This window comes from Ovis canadensis, chromosome 8 (genome assembly GCF_042477335.2).
Source record: "Ovis canadensis isolate MfBH-ARS-UI-01 breed Bighorn chromosome 8, ARS-UI_OviCan_v2, whole genome shotgun sequence".
Taxonomy (NCBI): domain Eukaryota; kingdom Metazoa; phylum Chordata; class Mammalia; order Artiodactyla; family Bovidae; genus Ovis; species Ovis canadensis.
Window position 1 is genome coordinate 63,446,877 of NC_091252.1, and position 17,394 is coordinate 63,464,270.

Genomic DNA, 17,394 nt, shown 5'->3' on the forward strand with positions numbered 1-17,394 from the left:
TTGCTACCTGTTAATCTTACTTGTAACTATAGTTGAAGTTTATTTAAGTACTAAAGAGTTTGTACTTGTATGCAGACTTTAAGATCTCAACTCGATTCTGGAGAAGAAGGGACTGTAACTAGTAAACAGCTACCATACAAGAAGGCCAAAAGTGCACCTCCTTTATTTAAAAGAAAACCCCAGAGTGGATTATATGCATCAGTTAGGAGTTCAGGGTATGGCAAACCCAGTTCACCATTCAAGACATTTTCTAATCTTGAAAAGAAAACTTCAAAGGACATCATGAAGAGCAAAAACTTGAGATCTATTCTTGCCTCAAATCAAAGCAGGAAAAAAGGTAATCATTCTATGCATATAGTATATTATTTTCCTTGTTCTCTGCTTTCCTTGTTTCCTTTCTCCTTCAATGAACTTTCCTTATTAATAGAAAAAAATGAATTTGACCGTATTACATTGCATTTCTGAAAGAGTCAATTCTATTGAGTTCAGGAGGTTTTTCGTTAGTTCTAGGTCTTCCTGAAAGAAACCCAGAAAGTATAGGAAGTGAGTATAAGATAGGAGAATCCAACTCCTCATCTGGTTGGCTTTGTAATATTCAAAATGTTTGCCAGAGCAGAACTGTCAATTCAGAATCAAGTGGCAATGTCCAGATGAAGGTTGATCCAGAAAGAAATACCTGGGTATTTGTTCAGTATAGACTTGGAGAGTCAAGATGTTTTCTGGATCACAGAATGCCTACTTCTATACATCACAGTTCAGTTCAGTCGCTCAGTCGTGTCCAGCTCCTGTCCATCACCAACTCCCAGAGGTTGTTCAGACTCATGTCCATTGAGTCAGTGATGCCATCCAACCATCTCATCCTCTGTTGCCCCCTACTCCTCCCACATCTCATCACAGTGCCTCCTAATCTAGTTATTTCCTAATCCAGTCCTTTTTTAATATGTTGGCAGTAGGCAAGGGTAATTTTCCACTTAGAAGCCCATGATGCTAGTAAAAGAAATAGAGATGTTTGACTTAGACCTACATTTCTGTTGCCTTTGGACTTCATTGGCGGAGGGAGAGCAATAGAGCCAGAAACATTTTGTCCTTTTCTGTGTGATTAAATTGAATAGGTGGCCAGTTCCATCATTGTGACCTGGTAACAATAGTTGTCAGAGGAGAAATAACCTCGTTGGAAAATTTGCTTCTGCCTTAGTGTTTTCCCTTGCCTTTCCCTGCAACTGTCAATTTCAGGACCACTTTTAACTGTATTTAAAATTCTTTCAGCATCAAAGATTCTTTTCTTCTGTCTATGCTCATGCATACTCACTGCAGAAACTCATGCATGTAAGCTGGAAAGGCTGGGGCTGACGCGTGTCAGCAGGGGAACAGCAGTCAGGGCGGGTCTTCTGGAGACACAGAATCATAATTGCTGGCTTAAGGAAGCATCCTTTCCTCCTGTTCTCAATCTGTGGACCTCTAGTCCCTTCCTCTAAGAAGTCTGGGGTCTCGTTTTCTCTTACTTTTCTGTGAAATGACTAGAAGGAAGAAGAAAGGCAAGCATGTGAACGAGCAAACAAAACATTTTATAAGAACAGATCACACTTCATAAGTTCTTTTAAAGTAAATATTAGATTTAGTTTTACTTAAATCCGTAAGAAGAAAAAGAAACTTCCTCCAAAGAAATATTATATCCCAGAAGATCGTTTTAATAAAATAGACTATGAAAACCCCTGAAAGGTTGCCAAAACTGTGTTGTTGTTTTTACCTACATTTTTCAATTCTATACATTATCAGTTTCCCTTCTATGAAATATGAGGTAATAAAACCCCCACTCACATCCCTGCTGCTCATTTTTGTTGGTTTTATTTTTACTTGTTCGAGATATATCTATTATATTCTCTCTAGCAACTAATTCTCCACAGCTTTTGAATGTTAGTCTTGGTTCTGGGTGTTAAAGGACCAGAATGCTTCTCACCAGTCCCTTAACCATCACTTTCTAGAATTATTTTGATTGATTTCTTATTTGACTAAATTTTCTTAATCCATTGTTTTTTCAAGAAGGGCTCATAAGTTCCAAACACTGCACTTTTCACATTTGAATTTTATATCCAAGTAAATTTTCTTTCATGTATAAAGAGAAAAGATATTGTCCATGAACTGTTACTGAAAATAATTACATAGGGAGACCAAAATTAAGAACTCAGGAAAGAACAATTTGGCATCAAAGCGCTGGCTGACTGCAGCTTGAGCAAGAACCACTTGTCACTCTTGACTGCCATGTCCTTGGAAGAATCACAACGCTAGCAGATCACACACCATCCATTGGCCATGTTAATGGACCTCCAGTGACTTGGAAGGTTTAATGCCTGCTTTTACAGTGACTCAAACTGCTTATGAACAGTGTAAGAAATTTTCTTCAGAAAACCTTCCACAACACACAGTCCAATTAAATATGATTACTACTATATGAGAAAAACTGGCATGCCTGGAAGAGAGTAGAAGGAAATCTCAGGGTAAGGTCCTATTGGGGACTTGTTGTTTCTTTTGACTTTCCTATGTTTCCCAAATCTTTAATAACCATGTGTTTTAACTTCAATGAAAAAGTCAACCTTGCATTTAAAAAGTTAGCATCTTGAAGAAAGTATTTAAGTTTCAGATGTTTCATTTACATCTAAGGCAATCAAGTACATGTTTATGCAGTATTCAGTTCAGAATCTGTAATATTAAAATATGGGCCTGAGGATCTCTTCTTGGTATTTCTGTTAATTTTTTTTATTATGTACTGAATAACGTATTGGTCTTATAATTATTTCTTCTTTTTGTAAGATTTACAAGGTACCTTAAAAACTGAAAATTTGACCTGAATGTGTGTGTGTGTGTATAAACCACGTTTTCTAATTTAATAAATGGGGTATTATAGCAGTTTTATCATTTTATTTTTAATCAGATTTTAAACTACTTGTTATGAGGTTAGCGTGAAATTTATATTATTCCAGTGATACTATGTATTGATATACATTATTTATAAAAATTGTACTTTGAAAGCATACTTTGAACTGAAATATTTCATTATCCAGCTGCTCTTTGATTCATTGTTTAAATACTTCTATTTGCTATTGCTATTTGCTATTGCTATTTAAAATGATAACTTATTGAAAAATAATAAAACCTGAAATTACCTTAATCCACATTCTCCTCACATTTATTGAGGACTGTCATTTAATATGAATCTTGGGTCAATGAGCATTCTGTGTCAAATTGAATAGAATGTTGATTATGGGCTGAAATTCAAGTGCAATGAAACAGATGCCTTGCAGTGTTTGTTAGGCATTAGCCTCCTTTGAGATGCTCATTTGTCTTGGTGTCCTCATTGTATTAGTACTTATTGTTAAATAATTGCCTGAATACACACTCAACATGTGTAACATTTGTGGTGCTTTTATCCATTGTTCACAATATTTAGAAATCTTACCTGCAACAAAGCTGATCAAGCCTGCATCTTTGGGTAAACCAGCTCCCCAAACTGAAAGTTGCAACAAATCCTTTGAGATGCTCATTTGTCTTGGTGTCCTCATTGTATTAGTACTTATTGTTAAATAATTGCCTGAATACACACTCAACATGTGTAACATTTGTGGTGCTTTTATCCATTGTTCACAATATTTAGAAATCTTACCTGCAACAAAGCTGATCAAGCCTGCATCTTTGGGTAAACCAGCTCCCCAAACTGAAAGTTGGCTGGCTACTCCTAAGTCGTCGGAGGGCCCCACAGAAGCTGACTCCTGTGTTCAGTTTCAGAATGTAGGTATTAAATTTAAAAATAATACTCATACTGTTTTATGTTCTATATATATTGAAGCAATTGTAAAAAATGAAATATTTGAAATTTGTGTTGATGGATACTCATTACTTTTATTGAACATGTATTGATCTTCTTGATTAGTAGAATATTGTTAAACATGTTATTTTTATTTTTTGTGGGTGTTTTCCCCCTAACCACCTATGCTTGAATCTATTATGTAACTCTATATAATGAAGTAATGCTTTTCATTAAAAGGATTCTTCAGGATACCATGGTGGTAATAAGGAGACAGAATTGCTTATGTTTAAAAGAGTTCAGGAAGCAGAGGAAAAATGGAAGGGTGCCCAAGCCCTAATTGAACAAATTAAAGTCACTTTCTCAGAAAAGGAGAAAGAGCTGGAAAATAAGATGGAGGAACTAAAGAGACAACAGGAAAAGGAACTCTTCAGGCTGAATCAAGACAATTATATTCTTCAAGCCAAGGTACTAGACACATTGTCCTATTTCTCCTTTTATTTATTAAAAAGAACTTGAACTCCTTGCTAAATGCATTGTTATTTTCTTGTCCCTGGGGCCTCTTGACTTGATATATTTGCTGCATAAACGTGAACATGGTTCCTGACAATGCTCTTTCTTACGAAAGAGCCTACATGAAATCCTTGGAGGGGAAATCAAAAGTTAAATTGGTTCGTTTTGATAGTTTTCTTGTTAGCAGTCCTTTTTGAAAACTTATCACTTGGTTCACTGTGACCTTCAGGGAAGACAACAGTTTCAGAAAGAAAGCTATAGAAGTTCTAGATTCAGGAAAGTAACACTGTGTAGCATTTCTGAGTTACTTCCACCATCAGAACCATCAGTACAAAGCATCACTGTAGTGAATTAATTGTAGTCGGTGCTATGATAATTCTAGTGTGCTTGTAAGACAGTCTTATGTCTATACACCTGGTGTTTGCTGATGTTCTTCCTCACTTCTCACTGTATCATTTTCTTCCCCAAATGAAACAATACCTGCGTTTTCTCTAAGTTGAGTAGCTTTGAAGAATCAAACAAAAAACACAGGTGGTTGCATTTGGGAGAAACAACTGATCCTGTCACTGAAGAAAAATTGAAGCAAATCCAAAAAGAAATACAAGAACAAGAGATGCTTCTTCAAGGATATCAGCAGGTATGGCTCTTCAACACAAAGTTAAGTTTGTCTTGAGATTCTTTGATTTTAAAAATAAGGCCTTTAAAAATATTTCTGCGTCCATTTAACAGGTAATGGCAATGTAAGGAAGTAATAATTTGACTAGTCTGGGCATTTTTTATGGGGAGAATTAAAGTGGTTAAGAGCTTGGGTTCTGGATTCAAAAAAATCTGATTTTAGATTTTGCTTCACTACCTGCTCTATCAGTTCAGTTCAGTCGCTCAGTCGTGTCCGACTCTTTGAGACCCCATGAATCGCAGCACGACAGGCCTCCCTGTCCATCACCAACTCCTGGAGTTCACTCAGACTCACATCCATCGAGTCAGTGATGCCATCCAGCCATCTCATCCTCTGTCGTCCCCTTTTTCTCCTGCCCCCAATCCCTCCCAGCATCAGAGTCTTTTCCAGTGAGTCAACTCTTTGCATGAGGTGGCCAAAGAACTGGAGTTTCAGCTTTAGCAGCATTCCTTCCAAAGAAATCCCAGGGCCAGTCTCCTTCAGAATGGACTGGTTGGATCTCCTTGCAGTCCAAGGGACTCTCAAGAGTCTTCTCCAACACCACAGTTCAAAAGCATCAATTCTTCGGCATTCAGCCTTCTTCACAGTCCAACTCTCAAATCCATACATGACCGCAGGAAAAACCATAGCCTTGGCTAGACGGATCTTAGTGGGCAAAGTAATGTCTCTGCTTTTGAATATACTATCTAGGTTGGTCATAACTTTTCTTCCAAAGAGTAAGTGTCTTTTAATTTCATGGCTGCAATCACCATCTACAGTGATTTTGGAGCCCCAAAAAATAAAGTCTGACATTGTTTCCACTGTTTCCCCATCTATTTCCCATGAAGTGATGGGACCAGATGCCATGATCTTCGTTTTCTGAATGTTGAGCTTTAAGCCAACTGTCTCACTCTCCACTTTCACTTTCATCAAGAGGCTTTTTAGCTCCTCTTCACTTTCTGCCATAAGGGTGGTGTCATCTGCATATCTGAGGTTATTGATATTTCTCCCGGCAATTTTGATTCCAGCTTGTGTTTCTTGCAGTCCAGCATTTCTCATGATGTACTCTGCATATAAGTTAAATAAGCAGGGTGACAATATACAGCCTTGACGTACTCCTTTTCATATTTGGAATCAGTCTGTTGTTCCATGTCCAGTTCTAACTGTTGCTTCCTGACCTGCATACAGATTTCTCAAGAGGCAGGTTAGGTGGTCTGGTATTCCCGTCACTTTCAGAATTTTCCACAGTTTATTGTGATCCACACAGGCAAAGGCTTTGGCATAGTCAATAAAGCAGAAATAGATGTTTTTCTGGAACTCTCTTGCTTTTTCCATGATCCAGCGGATGTTGACAATTTGAGCTCTGGTTCCTCTGCCTTTTCTAAAACCAGCTTGAACATCAGGGAGTTCACGGTTCACATATTGCTGAAGCCTGGCTTGGAGAATTTTGAGCACTACTTTACTAGCACGTGAGATGAGTGCAATCGTTCAGTAGTTTGAGCATTCTTTGGCATTGCCTTTCTTTGCAATTGGAATGAAAACTGACCTTTTCCAGTCCTGTGGCCACTGCTGAGTTTTCCAAATTTGCTGGCATATTGAGTGCAGCACTTTCACAGCATCATCTTTCAGGATTTGAAACAGCTCAACTGGAATTCCATCACCTCCACCAGCTTTGTTTGTAGCAATGCTTTCCAAGGCCCACTTGACTTCACATTCCAGGATGTCTGACTCTAGATTAGTGATCACACCATCATGGTTATCTGGGTCGTTAAGATCTTTTTTGTACGGTTCTTCTGTGTATTCTTGCCACCTCTTCTTAATATCTTCTGCTTCTGTTAGGGCCATCTTTGCATGAAATGTTCCCTTGGTATCTCTAATTTTCTTGAAGAAATCTCTAGTCTTTCCCATTCTGTTCTTTTCCTCTATTTCTTTGCATTGATCGCTGAAGAAGGCTTTCTTATCTCTTCTTGCTATTCTCTGGAACTCTGCATTCAGATGCTTATATCTTTCCTTTTCTCCTTTGCTTTTCACCTCTCTTCTTTTCACAGCTATTTGTAAGGCCTCCCCAGCCAGCCATTTTGCTTTTTTGCATTTCTTTTCCACGGGGGTGGTCTTGATCCCTGTCTCCTGTACAGTGTCACGAACCTCATTCCATAGTTCATCAGGCACTCTATCTATCAGATCTAGGCCCTTAAATCTATTTCTCACTTCTACTGTATAATCATAAGGGATTTGATTTAGGTCATACCTGAATGGTCTAGCAGTTTTCCCTAGTTTCTTCAATTTGAGTCTGAATTTGGTAATAAGGAGTTCATGATCTGAGCCACAGTCAGCTCCTGGTCTTATTTTTGTTGACTGTATAGAGCTTCTCCATCTTTGGCTGCAAAGAATATAATCAATCTGATTTCGGTGTTGACCATCTGGTGATGTCCATATGTAGAGTCTTCTCTTGTCTTGTTGGAAAAGCGTGTTTGCTATGACCAGTGCATTTTCTTGGAAAAACAAATCACATTACCTCTGTCAGGAAGTTTCCTCATCTGTGAAATGAGGATAATAATACCTGTCTCACAATAGTTGTGAAATTAAAATAAGACTGCAGATCAACCTCTTCCTGCCTTCCACACAGTAACCAGTTAGTGCATGTTGTCCTGTTACTCATTCTAATAGTCAGATTTCCTTAGAAACTGTCTTTTTCTCCTTTGAAAATGAAACTGTTAGTCACTGAGTCATGTCCAACTCTTTCCAGCCCCAGGGATTGTAGCCTGTCAGGCTCCTTTGTCCTTGGGATTCTCCAGGCAAGAATACAGGAGTGGGTTGCCACTCCCTTCTCCAGGGGATCTTTCTTTTTTCCATAGATAATATTGGCTAGTTTTGATACTATATTGAGAACTGTAAATCTGAAATCAATTGCCAATGCCTTGAGAGTAAAAATAAAAAATGAATTAAATGGGAGAAAATGTGTGTTCTACAAAAGCCATACATTAGTTCTCTGTGGTAACGGAGTCTTGGTGGTGTTGACAGTCAGCCGGGGCAGGTTTGGCGATGTTGCCGCATGAGACTTATCTTAGTTTCCTCCCTACCACTTTTTTTTTTAACTTCTCTATCCTTTTCCTCTGTCTCATTCCTTTTTTCTCTTTTGACAACTGTAACCTAAGCATCCAGCCTCACAATAACAAGCATTTTCATTCTGGGGACATCCAAAGAAAGCATTACCACATCAGAAATTTTAGCTTTTCTTTTTACTATTTATTTATTTTTTCACTGGTCTCAGTTGGGGCACTCAGCACCTTTGACCTTCTCTGCAGCATGTGTGATCTTTAGTTGTGGCATGTGAACTCTTCATTGCGGCCCGTGGAATCTAGTTCCCTGACCAGGGATTGAACCCAGGGCCCCTGTGTTGGGAACACAGGCAGAATCTTAACCACTGAACCACCTGAGAAGTCCCCAGATACTCCAGCTATAATTGAAATAGTATGGATTTTGCAGGATGCCCCACCCTGGAGTTAGTTAGAACCTTCCAAACCCTCCCTGTCATTCTGAGCTTGGTATATACACAGCATAGGTTTTAAAGGAGGATTTCACAGGCCTATGATTTTGCCAACCACCCACTCCCATAAAGATAACATGAAATTGATGTGTCTATGTATGTATGTTTTTCTGAGTTTCATTAATTCTGCTGAAAATCAACTACAAACTGTGTGTCAGGCACTGGGCCCGACATGGTGAGACAGTTCATGGTTTTCATGAGATCCTCAGTGGTCCTTGGTTTTCATTAGTTTCTTGATTTTAAAGAGGTTAATAAGCCAGAGCATCTGAGCACAGATAGGTACTTTCCCCACTATCCTCACTGTTTGAGTCCCTCTTTCACGCAAGCCAGATGCTGTACTGGGCCTAGTCTATACACTCACTGCCCTGATCTTCTGGAAGCACCCAGTCTCTAACTCCCTGCTCACATAAAGTTGCAGAAACAAACATGGATACCCACTGTGGCTACGTCCAGTTATCTCACTGCAGAAAGGTGGGCCAAAAGCAGGAAAAAGAGTATGCAGACAGCCCCAGACAGCACACAAGTCAGGATGTGGTTCTTCCTGCAGCCACTGGTCCCATCTACTCCCGTGAAATGCAGTACATTACTCTGATGGGCTCTTTGACTTTGGGAAATTTTTTTCAACTAATCATTTTGAACATTTTAGAAAGAACTGTTCTCGGTTTACAGATTTTCTTCTGCGACAAAAAGTTAGAAAAAGATTTTGCTTACTCAAAAACTGAAGAAAAGCCTTTAAAATTGCTTAAAGGATATAGCTTTTATAAGCAAATAAACTTACTATAGTACTACTGGTTTTTAACTAAAATGTAATTTTCTGTTTATAAAAAGGAAAATGAAAAATTGTATAATCAAGTAAAAGATCTCCAAGAACAAAACAAGAAAAATGAGGAGCGAATGTTCAAGGAAAACCAGAGTTTATTCAGTGAATTAGCTGCCTTAAAGTAAGTCCTTTTTAAATTCTTAAGATCAAATATACTTCGACTATTTCTAAGCGTTTTATTATTATATTAATAATACATTTAGTTATACTTAGAAATTTTAGAAGTTGTACACTGATTTAATCACAGTTTTGTAATTTTATATTTTTCATATTCAGTGGATTCTCTTTGGTGTTCAATAATCAGTACATACTTTAGTATTTTTAATAGATTGGTATTGGAGTTTCACATCGATTTCAGGAAACTGAATTATTCCTTTTAAACCTGAGATACTTAGATAATATAATAATAATAAATTACAGCATTATTTACTGTGTTAGGTCAGATTGCATACAAGTAGAGCTTGAGATGGGGATCTTTGTGGAGGTGCTTTCCTGGAAGATAACTCTTAGGAGAAGGGGCAAGAGAAGTGAGATGAGGTGAGGATGGGGGTGGATGGTGAGCAGGAAAATCAGTGAGACTGGGTTTCGGCTGGAGGCTGGCTTCATTCCACTCTCACCAGGACATGCAGGAGAACAGATTTCATTACATAGTTGGTCACTACTTGAGTCAAGTGGAGAACAGCCCATCAAGGCAGTCTGTCACTGGATGAAGTGGGCCCCAGGAAGCAGCTCTTGGGTATACTCTGGGGCAGGGGGCAGGAGCTGCTGTTTGGCAAGGAAATTTCTGCAGAGAAAGAGAACCTGGGAGTTATTACAACAAACATACCATGGCAGGCTGACAGAGCGCTGTGTCACTTAGGAACCAGTCATACTGCAGACTGTAAGGTCTTTGGGATGTCACTATGTCCATCTTTAATATACTAAGTGAAGGAGCTAAACCACCAAACATGGGCAGGCTAGGGTTCTGTCTTCTTTTAGGAAGTGACTGCCAGCTGTGCATCATTTCACCTACACACCTGAAATCTCAGATAGACCTACTATCCGAAGAAACGTCTTGGACTGTGAATGTCGTGTACATTGTGTTTATTTACATACTGCTTCCATTTTTTGGTAAGATAATCTAGGGCATAAGAGACAAGGCCGCTGTTAGCTCACACTGATCTTTCATGCACAGTAGAAAGAGGCACACCTTGAAGCAGACAAAGCTAGAAAGTACACAGGTTGGCAAGTTGAGGGCACTTTTGTATAAACTGGGGGTCACCCCTTTCTCCTGGTAAGTGTGACCCCCATGCCAAAGCTAATAATCTGCATAGTTCTGATGCCTCAGGGCTTCTACATCTGCTTTCTTCCCAGATGCTTCAATAAAATATTTATATGCTTCAATAAAACAATTATATTTATTTAAAATATTTAAAATTTTATATCTTATATTGCTTGGCTTCTAAAAGGGAAGATCTATTCCTGGCTCCAAACCTGAGGCTCTAAATGAATTTCCACAATGGAATAAATGGTTTCTTTAGACTTAGATGATCATATACAGATTCCTAAACTCCTTGTATAATGTTCTCTGGAAAAAGAAAAACTGACTTGAAGGAACCAATAGTAGATTGTATTTGGTTTTGTTTGTTAGTTTCCATGGGTATGATTGGCAATTTGTGTTTCTCAGAAAGGCGTCTAGAGTGATATGACAAGGAGTACAGAGCACCACAGGGGAAATGCAATGCAGTAAGTCTTTCCCAGACATTGATTTTCTTTTTTCTGAAAATTGGCAAGAAATATTTTTCTTTTACAAATACACCAATACTCTTATTAGAGTTTCAATTCTTTTAGATTATACATAAACATTTCCCTTAAAGTATACTCCGCTTCTAACATTTCAGTATTGTATTCTTTAGTGCAAATGAACTGTTTTATCTTCAGAGACTCAGTTTTGATGTGCAAGGGGTTTTTAATTTTTAAGAATCGAATATTTTGTACTGAAAGGAGGACATTGTAAACATGTATGTATTTGTTTTCAAAATAAATCAGAGAACAGGTGCACAGAAGTCGTTTCCTGTCTCAAGCAGTTGAAGATTCAGAGCCCACCAAAAATCAAAATTTTACAGATCTGTTAGCAGAACTACGGGCGGCACAGGTAAGGTACATAAGGATTTTAACCATTAGCAACAGGAAAGTGTGTTATAAAAATCCTTATGTGTGTAAAAAAGAAACATTTGTTTTTGTAACTTATGAATAAATCTGCTTATAAATTTCATACCAATTAAAAACTAGGAAATACCTAAGATTAGCGTTGAAATACCTGTAACCTCAATATAGAGGAAACAGTGTGATACTGGTTGCAGAAGGCATCTTTTATTATCCAGCCTCTCATCAGGCATTTATCATGTGGAGTCGTGTTAGAGGCAGAGCCTTGTTTAGGGAAGATCCCATGGAGGAGGGCATGGCAGCCCACTCCAGTATTCTTGCCTGGAGAATCCCATGGACAGAGGAGCTTGAGGGGCTACAGTTACCAATAGTTGGGTCAGCAATAGTTGGACACGACTGAAGTGGCTGAGCATGCATGCATGTACATACCTAACTTCAAAACAAATCAAAACAAACTCTTTGAAAATGGAGGGCTGAAATAGGAAAACAATTTGAAAGTGATCATTCACCTTAAAATGTGAGTTGCCTTTTCCTCAGTCTTCCTAAGTGGGCTATACACTTATGAGGGGCTGAGACTATATCTGCAAGAATTTGTATCTGATATGCCTGACAGAGCGGTGAAATGCAATATCTGCTGCATAATTTTTTTATTTTTACTGAATTGTACTATAAAGCATATGGCCTAGAATTTCCTAAAGCAGTGTTTACCAATGGGGAAAGTTTGAGAATTTAGGGCAGATTATTTCTGTCTGTAGCAGAACAGTGTCATGCATTGCTTGATTTTTATCACTCCTGTCACCAAGAACTATGCTTGTAGCACCCACCAGTCACTGTTACACTCAGAACCACTGCCACAGACAGTGCCTGTGGAAGGGCAGTTAGCTTTCCCCACTCCCTCCCATTAAGTACTTCGAATCTATTTCAACGATTATGCACATTAGAATAATTCCAACTGCATATCACTTTCTAATTAGAAATTTATTACATAAAGTTAGGCTACACAGAAATTTAAACATGCCATAGTTCAGTAATTGATGTTTGATAGGTTTTTGTAGTATATGAAATGTAGCTTCAAAGATGAGCCCATTAGAGAACTTCCTTAAGATACATGTGGGTACAGAATGATTAGATAGGTAAGCAGATAAATAGAAAGAATAAATGATTGGACACCTTCACTTATCAGTGGGCCTCAAAAACTAGCAAGTTAAGAGAGAAATTGTTGTAGCTTATGAAGGCTTGGGAAAGCATCATAAGGTTTCAACCACAGCATTAATTTCATTTGAAGGCTGTTATTAGTGACCTTTTAAAAGTGTGGTTTTGGACGCATTTTTTAACAAATGGGAAACCAAAACTGCCACTGAAATCACCAGAACATGCTGGCTAAAATATAATTAATATCTTGTAAATTACATAACCCAACTCTCAAGAAAGTAAAGTGAACTTCTGGGGTCAGAATAGAACAGGGATAGAGCTAGCAGTAAGCATTGCTCCTAGGCTGTCAGCTCAGTAACCATGAACCTTGAGTTTGAGCAACAAAGTGGAGATAGGACCCCAGGACTTCACAGGGCCATATCCTTCAGTAAAAAAGTGTTTTAGGAAAAAAATCCACCCACTTTCAGAAGGGACTGAAATGTCGAGAAAGCTTCTCTCTCTTAGCTTGGTATCTATGGAAAGAGAAGGGGAAAAGATCTCATCTTCTGAGTGCTTTATTGATTATTCAATATAGATGTCATCCCTTCTCCTTTCATTTGTGTTTTAGTATTTGAATTGACACTACCTTCAAGGGTGGGTTGGGCTTCCCTCATAGCTCAGTTGGTAAAGAATCAGCCTGCAGTGCAGGAGACCCCGGTTCAATTCCTGGGTTGGGAAGATCTGCTGGAGAAGGGATAGGCTACCCACTCCAGTATTCTTGGGCTTCCCCTGTGGCTCAGCCAGTAAAGAATCTGCCTGCAATGTATGAGACCTGGGTTCGATCCCTGGGTTGGGAATGTCCCCAGGAGAAGGGAAAGGCTCCCCACTCCAGTATTCTGGCCTGGAGAATTCCATGGACTATACAGTCCATGGGGTTGCAAAGAGTAGGACACGACTAGGTGAGTTTCACTTTCACTTTCAAGGGTGGGTCATGCTCAATCGGGAAAAAAAAACCCACCATAAAACGACCCTCAGTCAGCAGTCATCTTAAGTGTGTCTAGAAGAAACATGTGCAAAACACTCTTAAGGGTGTCCACTCTTAACCCAGTTCACACAGTATTGCTACAGATTAAGTCATGTTGACAGTACCCTTGCAGTGCAAAATTACAAAATCCAGGGAAACAGCCCACCATGAGTAGGCATGGGGTGATTTAATAAACAGGATTAAAACCCCAATAGGATTATTGAGTAGACTGTAAATTAAATAGATTTTAAATGATTAAATATACAGAATAAGTGAGAAATTCAATGTGAGGAAGGAACAAAACAGACCAGGGAAATTCAGAGAAAAATAAAGAGAATAAGTAGATAAGTTAAATAGATGATCAGATGTAACTATGAAGAAAGTAGTCAACTGGAAGATAGATCTAAGAAAACTCAGAGTGAAACACACGAAATAGAGAAATAGAAAACAACAAATAAGAGATACTATAATATGTAATTAAATATTTTTATAAAGTAGTGGCCAAGAATTTTCTAGAAATTATAAAAGATGAATTCTCAAATTCAGGAAATATAGGGAGTCCTACTCAGGATACGTAAGTAAAAATCTACATCCAAGCCCATCATGGTGAAAGTACCAAAGGCAGGAACACCTTAAAAGAAGTCAGTGTTAGTTGAAGATAAAAGTTATTTGGGGATGTGGTTATTTGTGCAGATACCAAAAGATGGAATGCCATTATGTGTTTATTTTCATTCACTCTGATTTTCTGAGTTTAAATAGTTTTAGAGCAAAAATTCGTACTGGGATAAATCTGTAGTATAATGTTCATGTCAAACCTACTTAAAAATTAATACCCATTAGTGTAGTCGTGGAGAAGGCATTGGCAACCCACTCCAGCACTCTTGGCTGGAAAATCCCATGGACGGAGGAGCCTGGTGGGCTGCAGTCCATGGAGTTGCGAAGAGTTGGACACGACTGAACGACTTCGCTTTCAGTTTTCACTCTCATGCATTGGAGAAGGAAATGGCAACCCACTCCAGTGTTCTGCCTGGAGAATCCCAGGGACGGTGGAGCCTGGTGGGCTGCCGTCTATGGGGTCGCACAGAGTCGGACACGACTGAAGAGACTTAGCAGCAGCAGCAGTATAGTTGTAAAATGTGAGCCGGTTCTTTGTAAACTATGGATGGGCACATACTGAAAGCAAAGATCTTGAGCCCTTTGCTTCTAGTTTCCCATGATGAGGAGGAGGATGAGGCTGCCTGCAGCTCAGCAGTCACTTAGGAACTCTTCTTGGCTGTGGGAAAATGGCAGGTAAACAAGACAGGCGTGTACCTTGCTCACTAGGAGTATGTATTCAATCAAGGAAGACAGATAATAAGTGAGCAAGGAATAGGTGCACATGGAGGTTAAGTTCTTTGAGAAAAATAAGAACAGAGACTAGTGGTAGGCAGGGCAGGGGTTAGGCAGCTCTCAGCAGTGTGGGTGAGCAAGCAGGGAGACGCTCCTGAGAAAGTAGTGTCTGCGTCAGGTGCTGAGGAGGAGCAGCCACCCACTGTGCAAAGACCGAGCCTTCCAGACGGGGACATGGTGCCTCGGAAGCCTCTGAGGAATGAGTGGGTGAGTAAGGACAAGAGTGATGGGAAAGAGGGTCAGAGAGATAAGCAGAGGCCTCCGAGTGTCTGCACAGTAAATTCTTGAAGAAACTCAGTGTTCTCCTGAAAAGACATCCACAGAAGATCACACAAAAGATTAAACAGTGAAATGATGCCACTAAAACCATGATTATATTAATACAAGGCCTTAGGGGTGGATTTATTTTCTTCATAAGCCTGGATTTTAAATTGTAAGGTAGTGTGATACAAAGTTTCTAAGAATTCTCCTCTAGACACTGAACAAGGTAGTACCAAGTGTACCACCTTGAATACAGGAATTTCTTCAGTAGTTATCAGTTGAGTGTGCACTTAGTGAGTACCTGCCATGTGCTTAGTGCCATAAAGTAAACAAGTAGTAAAATCAGTCTTGATATCCCCAGAGAGCTTTCAGCCTAATAAAGAGAAAAGGCAGGTAATACAGATCAGTGTCATATGAAACAGAGTAATAAATGCTGTACTTCCAGGCACACTGGAAGTTTGTGGGAATGCATGGGTGGGGTTTATCAGGGAGAGCCTCATTTGAACTACACTTTGAAAGGTAAATATGACTCTATCAAAGCTAAGAGTAAGGGCCGTTGAGTATGGCATGTACAGCACATTGAGACTTTAAGTTGTCGTGTCAAGCATAGTTTTTGCCTTTGTGATAAAGGATGATTAAAGTTCTGCTTTCAAGTAAATACATAATATGTCAGGTGGTGATGAGTGCGTGAGAGGAAAGTAAAGCCGTACATCTGGGGACCAGGGTGGGGGTTGCTAGTTTAGAGTGACCAGACAAGGCCTTCCTGGGGCCTCATTTGAGCAGAAATCCTGATAAAGTGAAGGAGCGAGCCACTTGGCTATCTGAGGGCAGAGGGAACACTAAGGGCCAATACCTTGGGGCAGGAACGTGCTGGGCAGGTTCAGAGAACAGCCAGGAGGTCTCTGTAGGCATGCAGTGGGAGGGGGAGATGCAGGCCATGCATCCGAGCAGTGGGCAAGGCTGGGTTCTGTGACGCTGAAGGTCATGGTAAGAGCTATAGGTTTCCCCTAAAAGAGGTGGGAGCCACCAGAGAGTTTCAGACCAAGAAACGATACTGACTGACTCCTGAAGGCAGTTCCTGTGGTTCCTGGGAGAACAGATTGTAGGTGCTGAGGGTGGAAGAGGCAGCCTGGTGAGGAGGGTGGAGAAACCCAGGAGCAGTAAGAGATTGGAAGGGGCCTGGAAGCTGTGTGAAGTGATGAGAACTGATGCTCGGAGGCTCTGGGGAGCTTGTATCACTGGAAGGGGAATAGTGATAAAATCAAGCTGGAATTTAAGAAAAATAATTAGCAATCTTTATGATGAATTGGGTGAAAGAGACACTATTCTACAATTGATTGTGGTTGGAAATAATTTGCTTTTGTATTTTTATGAATATCAAGAAAGAAAAGAACAGTTTGTTGGAAGACATCAAAAGACTAAAGCAGGACAAACAAGCTCTTGAAGTAGACTTGGAAAAAGTGAAGAAAGAGAGAGACCAAGCCAAAGACCAGATTGCTTACGCTACAGGTAAAAGTCTGAGCTGAGACGGCTCACCTGCATACTCTTAACTGTTCTCGTCTTGAGTTAAGTAATAGCAGTTGGATAGTATAATCAAAATGCTATTCCTTGAAGTGTAGTATAATTTTAGAAGCTTTTAAAATATTAGTTACTAATAGGTATGTGCATTTGATTGGTTTTAGCATCAGTGATTACAAGATCAAAGAAAATCATGGATTACTTTGAATTTGTGGCATCACATACTTAGTTGTTTATAGTCATCTCAGGTAGACTGTGACTTTTCAGGGTATGGTCCCTCTTTTTATCTCTGAGTCTGAAACATATGCTCTCAAATATTTGCCAAATGAACAAATAACATTGTACTATGTTGTAGAAAACACACAGACGGATACGGCATACCTCACTGGGGAAAACAAAGGAGAGTAAAATAAGAAAGCAGAAAAGTTTAACATTAGAAATAAACATGAGGATGCTAATGAGGATTTCAGAGAAGAGTGGCATTTGAGCTGGGTCCTGACAGATTCATAGGTAAAGAAATGGAGAGGCCCAGAATTCTACATTTATTTTCATAGAAATGACTTTACTTTTATAACGAAAGTCATTGGAAAAA

At 39.3% G+C, this 17,394-nt stretch overlaps 1 protein-coding gene across 1 annotated transcript in view; it reads left to right on the plus strand.

Moving 5' to 3' along the window:
- Positions 1–17,394, plus strand: part of CEP162 (centrosomal protein 162) — a 96,022-nt gene that overhangs the window by 53,925 nt on the left and 24,703 nt on the right. The window contains exons 13-19 of the mRNA XM_069598317.1: positions 76–337; positions 3,650–3,783; positions 4,040–4,267; positions 4,809–4,949; positions 9,343–9,455; positions 11,363–11,468; positions 16,667–16,793. Of these exons, the coding sequence (XP_069454418.1) occupies positions 76–337; positions 3,650–3,783; positions 4,040–4,267; positions 4,809–4,949; positions 9,343–9,455; positions 11,363–11,468; positions 16,667–16,793 (1,111 nt within the window). The remainder of the gene's footprint in view (positions 1–75; positions 338–3,649; positions 3,784–4,039; positions 4,268–4,808; positions 4,950–9,342; positions 9,456–11,362; positions 11,469–16,666; positions 16,794–17,394) is intronic.